At 61.9% G+C, this 9,317-nt stretch overlaps 1 protein-coding gene across 1 annotated transcript in view; it reads right to left on the minus strand.

Annotated features, from left to right (window-relative positions):
• The window catches only part of FOXP4 (forkhead box P4), a 50,303-nt gene that overhangs the window by 6,783 nt on the left and 34,203 nt on the right, over nt 1–9,317 (minus strand). Inside the window, exons 7-11 of the mRNA XM_009327458.1 lie at nt 6,058–6,205; nt 5,302–5,506; nt 4,925–5,029; nt 2,297–2,384; nt 10–245 (exon numbers count right to left, since the gene is read on the minus strand). Of these exons, the coding sequence (XP_009325733.1) occupies nt 10–245; nt 2,297–2,384; nt 4,925–5,029; nt 5,302–5,506; nt 6,058–6,205 (782 nt within the window). The remainder of the gene's footprint in view (nt 1–9; nt 246–2,296; nt 2,385–4,924; nt 5,030–5,301; nt 5,507–6,057; nt 6,206–9,317) is intronic.

Below are 9,317 nucleotides of genomic sequence, written 5' to 3' on the forward strand. Positions count from 1 at the left end.
CAGGGCAGGCCTGTCCCGGGGAGCCCGTCCAGCTGGGCCACGCAGGGCCACGGTGACCACGCGCAGGGCAGGGAGGGGGCGGCAGCCAGCGGCAAGGGGAAAGGAGAGGAGAGGGAGCGGCTGCAGGGACATACAAGGGCAGGAGTGGGATGTACGCTTACAGGTTGGCTGAAAGGCTTTGGCTCTGAAGGTCTCATGTGAAGATGGGCCATCATTGCTTGGAGACGCTCGCTCTCCTTTGCCAGCTGCAGGAGGCAAGAAGCAGAAGGGAGACGGTCAGGCAGTGCCAGCAGTCACCCGTGGAGGTGCCCACGGCCTGGAAGAGCTGCCCGCCAAGCCCCCAGCCCTGGCTTTGGGCAGGCATCCTCCTCCAGCGTCCCCACAGGAGCCACCTCCTGCCTGACGCCGAGCCCTCCGGAGAGCCCCAGTGGGACTGTGGCTCTGCAGGGGGCTACGGCACCCATCGTGGGGGGCATGGGGGCCGCCGCTGCTCCAGCTCCCCGTGTACAGCCAGATGAAAAACCTATGGTGAAATGGCATCATTTCTCACACCTTCAGGCTGCCATCCACCAGCACGGCCCTGTCCCAGCCACCTACTGCAGCCCTTGCTCTCCTTCCCCGGCGCTCTGGTCCCCACGCCCCGGTGCCAGCCTTCTCCGTCCCCTTCACCCTCGTCCAGCCTCTGCTGCCTCCCGCTCACCAGCAGCTCCCTGTCCATCTACCCATCCCTCCGTCTGTCCATCCATCCACCCGGACGCGCAACATCGCTTTAATTGCACGCTCACGCCTGTTTACTCCCCGAAGTGCGGAGGAGGGTGAAATATTCACTGTGGCACTAAGAGAGATTTTGAGCCCGGCAGAGGCGATGGGATCTGACACCTGCTCTCTTCCCGTCACCTTCTCTTTCTGCTGCGGCCCCTCAAGCTCAGGGCTTGGCCGTGTCCCCGCGGGCTGCCGGCTCCCCCCACCAGCCAAGCCCCCTCCCCGGGCAGGCGCCGGAGCCGGGAGCCGGGTGAGGAAGGAGTTAAAGGCAGGAGCCAGAGCAGAGTTTGCTGCAAGTTTGGAGCAGCTCAGATGCTTTTGCGCTGTCGTGGTGCTCATTAGAGCTGACAGGTCTCCCCTCGTGATGCAGACGCTCTCCGCCGGCACAGCGGGAGCTCCGCACTGAAAACTTTATAATTGGTAGCTCCGGTGGCAGGTTCTCCTCTCTGCACACACAGCTTTCTGCTCGCCCTTCAGCTCCCGTCCCCCCCTTTTTTTTTTCCCTTCCTTTCCCTCCCCTCTTTAAGCTCCAGTAATTGCTTTCAACCTCTCGCTTTAGCGAGGGCTGGGGAGCGGGATGCGATCGCAGGGCTTCGCCCAGGCGGCTTCGCAACTTCCCCACCCAGGAAGGTTTTGCTGCCCGTCCCACCCTGTTATTGTAACTCCGGGCTGGAGGCTGCCAAGGCTGCCGTGCTTCATGGCCTGCTGCTCCCCCAGGGCTGGCATCCCCCGCGATGATACCCATCACCGCGCAACAGCGATGGGCACAAACCGCTTTGAGCTCCTGCCAGCCCCTGGCCGAACAGCCGGGCACCCAGGTACTGTCATGCCATGGGGCTCTCGGTGAGCAACCCTCTGACAGAGACCTCTGCCCTGTCCCGCCTTCCCCCTCGATGGCTTTCAAGTCCCAAGATGAAAAGCCTCCATTTCCTCCTGTTTTCCCCCCTCCCTTCTCTATTAACCAAATTACGCACGGCACGCTGGGGAGTCGGAGATGCTGGGAAAGGCACTATTTAAAGAACTGCTTTTCCAAAAATAGCACCCCGAAGTTGGGCTCCCAAGACCATGCTCAGCCACCGAAATAAGTGGCCTGATTTCCAAAAAGCCCAGCAGCCCTGTGGCTCTTGCTACAGCAGCACGGCCGGGCACGAGGGCTGGGGAGCTCACGTCCCCGCTGTGGGCACACACCCCCACCCAGGCCACACGTGGCTTCCAGGTCTGTGGCATCTCCTTGTACCCACAGGGATGCTTTGGGTAGGAGGAATGGCTTGTCCCTTCCTCCAGCCCCATCATAATCGTGCAGGGATGCTGTTATCAGAGGGGGAACCAGTTTGAGGGTCCTCCAGGTCTTGATCCCCTATTTGGGAACGGTGCTTAAAATGAGCCCCTACGGCACCGGGCAGCTGGTTATCTCGCTGATGGGCCCCGACCTCGGTACCCCCGTCCTGCAGAGAGCAGCCAAGACACGGCGCGCCGAGTCGGAAAGGAGACGGCTTTTTAAACGCGTGTCCTTCGAGGCTGGGGCGGTACCCACCTGTATTTCCAGCTGCTGTACCACTTGCATCTGGACTCGACACTGGGCCGTGCTTCGGTCATCAAGTGCATGTTCTGTATTGAGGTGTCTGGGGAGGAGAACGCGGGGGTTTACGCCTGGATGTGTCCAAAATGCGGCCTCGCCACCAGGGCCACACCTGGGATCAGCCCCGACCCGCAAACTGCCTGTACCGCAGCAACGCCCGGGGACGCCCGTGAGGCGCTGCCCGTGCCGGGGATGCTCCAGCACTGCTGCCCAAGGCGTGACGAGCAGAAGGGAAACTGAGGCACGAAGGTGGCCAAGCAAACTGGGCTGTGCCTCCTCCCCGAACCCAGCCTGGACAACCAGCCCTGCCCGTGGCAGCCCCATGGCATCCCCACGGTGTTTAGGAGCAGCCACTGGTTGATGGGAAGTCCTTGAGAAGGCTGCTGGCAGGAGGCGCCCAGGAGGACCTGAGGAGCAGGTTTCCAGGACAAAGGCAGCATTATGGAGGTTTATTTACACCCTCTAAGGAAACCCCCGAAGGCAGAAGGTGACATTTCCAGGGTGCTCCTCATCCTACCGCTTTTGTGCCTTATGTTTATAAGCCACTTTATGTTTATAAAGCCCAAGGACCTTTGGTCCTCACCGCCCTCCCTCCTTCTCGGGGAGGGGAAGGGCTCCTGGCACAGGCAAGCAGCTGGTGACGGGGATGCCACTTGCTGCAGAGCCAGGGACATCCCGGCATCGCCTCGTGGGGATCCTCGTCCCAGCCTGCGGACGCATCCAGCCCTGAAGACGTCGCGTGGCCAGGCCATGTCCTTGCTGGGGTGGGTGCAAACCCAGGGGGTCCTCACTGGAGGAGTGGGACAGGTCGGAGCGGGGGATGCTGGGCGGCAGGGCGAACTATACCAGGGCCACCCCAGGAATACCCCGAAAGGTGGCATCTGATGCTGGGAAACATGCAGGTGTCTCAGGGCCACGGGCCAATGCTCTCCAGGACCAAGACTGAGATATTGCTGCTGGGACATCCCAGGAGAAGGTCCCTCAGGAGGATCTACCCTCGGTCCGGATGCGGAAGATGGCGGGAGTCTCACCCAGCTGTTTGCGAGAGACTTCCAGCCCCAACTTGCAAAAACAAGTTAGGTAACTGGGACCAGCTGCCAAGCCCGTACATGAGCAAACCCCGCCGGTGTCTCAGCCCCGCTCCGCAGGGCTGCAGCTGGACCGAGCCGCCCGCTCCTCTCCCCGCACGGCAGACAGAGGGCATGGCTGTTTCTCCAGGGAAAAAGCTATCGAGAGCTAGGCTGTGCTGAGCGGGACTGGAGACGTCTCTCACCGACCCTCACAGGCTTTCATAAACCACTGCTCAAAGGATGCGCTGCCCCTTTCCACCCCAATGCTAAGGCTTTCTGAGCTACTCCATGGAGGTGATGCTCAGGGGAGGCTCGAAGCCGGTGCCTGGACTCAAAGCAAGGTCCACACGGCAGCTGGGCTCAGCCTTTGGGAGCTGGCAGTTTTCCGTCTGTCTGTCCCACACCCCGATACGTGCTCACGTTGGCAGAGAGCGGACAGAAACACTTCACTAGGGCTGTCGGGGAGGCTGCCCCTCAGGAAGCTTGCTCCTGCAAGCACTAGGTGTGCTTAGCGGGGCAGGCAGGTGGGACGGCAGGGCACAGGGACCCTCCAGCCCCGGCCCTCCCGGCACCGCGACCCAGCCCCGGCCATCCCCTGCCAACCCCAGCTCCAGCTTCCAAACCAGAGCTTGCTCATCTTCCCTGTGCCATGTAAACATGCCCGGAGAGGCGGGAGGAGATGCCTTATCTAGGTTCACCCCGTGAGTCAGAGGCAGGAGGAGGATACAGGAGCCTGACTCATTCATTCACTCGATCGCCAACAGGCAATGCTCCCCCAGCCTCCCCAGGCTGCCTTCGCACCTCCTCATCCTCCTGTGCAAGGCCTCTGCCCGGCTCCTTCCCTGGGAATGAGGAGGCCGGTGTGGTCTGAGGGATGCTCCCACCGGAGCCGGCCCCAAGTGCATGGCAGGGGACGGGATCAGTTTGTAAAAACCCCAAATCTTGCCGATGGAGAGCGAAGCACGCGCTGGTGCGTCTCGGCCGCTGTGCCAAGCAGCCAGCCAGAGAGGCAGGGGGGAAGGAGCAAGCAAGCCCGTCAGTTCCTTCTGATGTCTTTGCTAAAAATCCCAGCTACAAAGAGATCTAATTGCAAATGAACTAATTAAGTAAACCTCTGACGAAGCGTGAAAACAATTTGTTTGACCCTGACGCTAGCAGAGGGCTCTTCGACAGCGGAGTTAATCAGTCAGCGCTGGAGCCCACAAGCGGTGTCAGCGGGCTGCCGTGCTGCCATCTGCTTCCTCCCCTCCTCTCGCCCCCCAGGAGGGGAGCTGCAAACTCCCCTCGCCTGCTGCCTGCTCCTGCCCGCTGCATGGGGTCTCTTCTCCTCTAGCAGCAGTCTCTGGTGTTTTCTCCTTTCGCATGGGGCCCCCCAGTTCTGGGCAGACAGCTTTTGGGGTGTCCGGACCCACTTCCAGGGTCTCCCCCTCCACCAGCTCCATGCTGTCCTGGCTCGAGAGTGCAGGCTCTCCCCTCCTCCAGGAAAACCTCCCCCCAAAAGCGGAGCACTTACTTGACAAACTGTCCCAAGTCCTCACAGAGGGTTTCGCAGCCAGGCCACTTGCACTCTCCGTGGCCGTAGAGCGGGTGGGAGCTGGGGGTCTCTTCGTGGGAAGAGCTGCAGAAGACGGAAAGGGACTGTCAGATGGGGCAGCCGTGATGCTCCAGCGTTCCCATGCACGGGGCCAGCCCTTGGGGACCCACGGGAGACCCTGCAGTGATGGCTCCCTGCCCTCCATGGGCACATGGGCGCAGCAAAACAGCGACAAGACTTGTTTATGGGGTGGGCAGAAACCCCAGCTGTTGCCAGCCCCACGGGCGACAGATCCCGGCCCCTACCACCTCTCCGGGGGTAAAAACACAAAGTGCTAGGGCCCGACCCGGCTCTACCTGTCCCTTCTCGGCGTGTGCATGGTGCTCTGTCCATTGGGCAGAGGGTGATGGGAAATGGGAGGCGAGACCTTAGCGGCGGAAAACGAGGTAGAGTTGGAGGTGTTGGTGGTGAGGTCAAGACCTTCTTGCTTAATGCTGTCCTCGACGGGCTGGGCGGCCGTGACCTCCTTCCAGAGCTGCTGGAGGTCCGAGGGGCACACAGCTACGGCACGGGGAGAAAGCCACCACCGTCAGCGGGGAGAAGGAGCAGCACCCACTGGCACCCATGCACCAGGCTGGCTTGGGACCCCATGGGCTCCCTCCCTGCCCGGCTGGTGCAGCTCGGCTCCCCGAAGCTCAGGCAGCCCGGCACGCACCGTGCACCGGGAAATCATCACCCGAAGCCGGGCACAGCCCTCTGTGCCAGCAGCCAGGGAGGAGAGGCTGCACGACCCCATCGGGAACCCCAAAACAAGCTGCCCGCAGCACCTGGGGAGCCCCACAGAGCTGCCCCCGGAGGGGAGGAGACCCCGGCTCCCCATACCCTGGCACCCCTCTGCAAGAGGAAGTCGGGGGCCCAATCCTGCACACAACCCAGCTCAAACTCTCCCAAGCTGCTCCGGCTGTTAATGCAATCAGGCCCCAAACTTTAGATGGGTGCATTAGGAAAAGCAACGCCGCCGGCTCGCTTTGCAGCCCCATTCCCAGCCCTCCCTTGCTGCAGGGAGAAGCTGCAGCCGCGGGGGCCCCCCCAACCCGGGCAGGGGTCCTTACCTTGGGGCAGGGTCTGCAGGGGCACGGTGCCCTGCCCCGGTGGGAGGCTCACCAGCCCCTGGCGCTGCAGGTTTAACAGGTGCTGCTGCTGGAGCTGCTGCATCTGCAGGAGCTGCTGCTGGAAGGCCAGCTGCTTGTTCCCTAACGGCTGCCAGGAGACAAAAGGGAGAAATCAAAGCGTGTTATTTCCAGCCTTGCAGCAGAAACCTCGCGGGGGAGGCAGGGGCCCGGCGGCGGCAGCGAGGGATGCCCGCAGCAGCGGTACCGTGGCCGTGCGTGCCTCTGTCCTGCTGCTGGGCCGCTGGGCCCACTCAGCTTGCGGCTGAGCCGGACGGAGGCTTTGATCTTACGGAAGAGGAGGGGAAGAAAAGGAAAGGGGAAGGGAAAAATAAAGCACTGAAAAGAGAGGGAGCAAGCAGAGCTGGGGGCTTGCATGGAGCAGAGACCCAGCTCTGCCTGCGAGATGGGTGAACCCACAAACCCGAGCCGTGGGGTCCCAGGCAGGGAGGCTCAGTCGCAGGGCAAGCTCCTGCGGGCACCGAGCATCACTGAAGAAAAGGGGGCTCCCAGCACCCAAAAGGCGTCCTAAGACTGCCCAGATGCACAACACCCTTCTTTAAGCAGGGAAACAGTCACTATTTGCCAAAAAAGGCCATTATGAGCCCCTTCTTGGTGGGGGGGGCAGACAACAACTGTCCGCAGGGGAGCAGGTGCCCAGCGCTCCTGGCCCCTGGGCACCAGCACCGATGCCCCCACCCCGGCCACGAGCATCCTCCAGGTAGGCGACTCTCCCACCCGTCCCCCGGAGCTGGCCATGCTCTGACCAGTGTAGCCAGCCCTAAACTAGTTAGGCAGGACGGGTCCCCGGGGAGGCACCAAGAAATCCATGAGAATTGACTGAAGGGGAGAGAATTCAATTAGGGATGGGGACAGGCAGCTGCTAATCTGAGCCGGCCATGAGAGGGGAGCTGCCCCGGGCCTGCCCGGCCTCATTAGTGGGGCAGACGTCTCCGTAACCCCTTGAACCCCTCTGTTTGCGCAGACATTGTTTGCAGGTTGCGAGGAGCCGGGCTGGCAGGCAGCGCGAGCCGGCTGTGCCGCGCCGACCAGCCCCAGCAGCAGCCCAGCCCCTCCACGGCAGCTCCATTACCCTGAGCAAGAAAAGTGCCGGGGCCCCTCTCGGCACAGCGAGCCCCCGCCTCGGTGGGGCACACCGGCCAAGCCCATGCTAAGGCGCTTCTCCCTGATCTCGCTGCACTCGTGAGTGGGGGCACTTTGCAGCCCCATTGCTTGGCCCCAAAAGAAGTATTTTCATGTCCACGTTCTTACTGATGAGTGCAAGAGCTTTGCAATAGGAAATGTCCTTTTTTCATCTTCTGGCTGGGTCTGAGCATCATGGGGATTTAGGCCCCTGGTGCACTGGGGATCCCACGGACCTGGCACAGCCCCACCTTGCTCTCTCGATGATCCCCGAAGCTGCATCTCGCTCTCTGCTCAACAGGGAACAGCAGACAGATTCTCTGTGGCAAACCCAGTTCACGGCTTAGTTTGGAATCAGCACGTGCTGCTGTACCCGAAGTAGCACCCCAGGCCCTGCGGGATACAGGCGGCCCCCCGCAGATGCTGCTGATGCTCGGCTGTGGCTTTGTGAAATGGAGGGTGAGGACGGGCTCCAGGCACCGCCTTGCAAAATCCCTGCAGTCTGCAACGTAAGGCACGACTGCGAGTGCTGTCTAGGGCACAGAGAGAGTTTAAATCTGTTTCTCAGCCTCAGAGGGATGTGTGGACTGCTCCCCGTCCTGTCCACCTCTTGGCCACGGCAGAATTGTCCCCCCAGAGTCAGGTCCGGATCCTCTCTGGCTTTGCCTCAGTCCTGCACCTCTGACGCTTGAAGATAAAAGCACAAATCAAAGCGATTTCTGCTCAGTGAAGAGAAATCCCTGCGCTCGCCCTCGCTCCTGAGCAAGGTGCTGAGCCAAGGAGGGCTTCAGGCCATGGGACCGGAGGAGACCACGATGGAGGAAAAAAGGCAGCACCAGGCTGTGCGCCCGAGGGCCTTAACGGAGGCAGCGCTGTCCCCCAGGGTGTCCCCGTCCCCTGCGAGGGGAAGCTCTGCCACCGCGTGGGACGGACACGCATGTCCTCGCCTTGGTTAGAAACGGCAGCTGGGACTGGACTGGATGGGACGGGATGGGCTGGGCTTCTCCTCCTCTTCCCGGCTCCGCCGCGACCCTCCCTGGGGGGCCCTGGAGCAAGCCCGGGCTCCGCGCGAACACAGCCTCATTCACGGCACTTCCAGGCTGCGGAGCAGGAGGAAACTGGGAGCGGATGAAGTCATGAGGATCCCCGGGGCACGTCGCCGGTGTCTCGCAGCCTGGCTGGGGTTTCCCGACCTGGCCTCCTCGGAGCTGCGGCCGGCAGAGTCAGACCCCCTCCCCAGACTCCCAGGGGACCGGGCAGCCCCAACCCATGTGTGGTTCTGACAGGGACGATGCTGTCCATGTTGAACCTGCACCTTCATGTGCTTCAAATCCACGTGCGCATCCTTCCAGCTTCACCAGACCACGAACACAGGGACCAGCCCCGGGAATACGAGTCCTGGTTCCCAGTGGATGCACAAATGCCCGGGCTAAGCCAAAACAAGGACCACTTCTCGCTAGGGAAGCCAATTTGCCAGTCTCTAGAGAGCAACCGCTGCATGGCAGAGCCAACAACCTGCACGGGCTCAAAACCACTGAGTGCGATGGGTGAAGAGGTGCACCCACATGTGGACCTACGCAATGGCGCTCTGAGTCAAGAGTTTGCCCTGGAGAAGGCAGGGCAGCGAGAGGCTGAATTTCAGCCCCAGCCTTATCGAAACCCTCTCTCCTCGGCCATCGCCCCACGAGCTTCGCTCGGCTCCTCTCCCCTCGGCGAGCCCCAGCCTGCCAAACGCCGGCTGAGTCCCTCCCAGAGGGGATACCCCTGCACCCGCTGGAGGAGCTGGGTCTGTCAGGGCCAGATCCTGCATCTGGCCCCCATACCCCCCCATCCCAGTCCTGTCTCCCGTTCCAGCGTGGGGGCTTGGGGTCCGGAGCTTCGCCTGCGCTTGGCGTACATTAGACGCAGATGACTGGGTGCAGCTACCAGGGTAAGAGCTGCCTTCACTTTGATTTATGAGCACATCAGGAGGAGTTTTGGCATGACACGCGGGACTGACAGGAGCAGTTCATTAAGCTGACACCGAGGTTAGGAAGCAGGCAGCCCCCCCCCACGCCACC

This window comes from Pygoscelis adeliae, unplaced genomic scaffold (assembly GCF_000699105.1).
Source record: "Pygoscelis adeliae isolate BGI_AS28 unplaced genomic scaffold, ASM69910v1 Scaffold197, whole genome shotgun sequence".
Lineage (NCBI taxonomy): Eukaryota > Metazoa > Chordata > Aves > Sphenisciformes > Spheniscidae > Pygoscelis > Pygoscelis adeliae.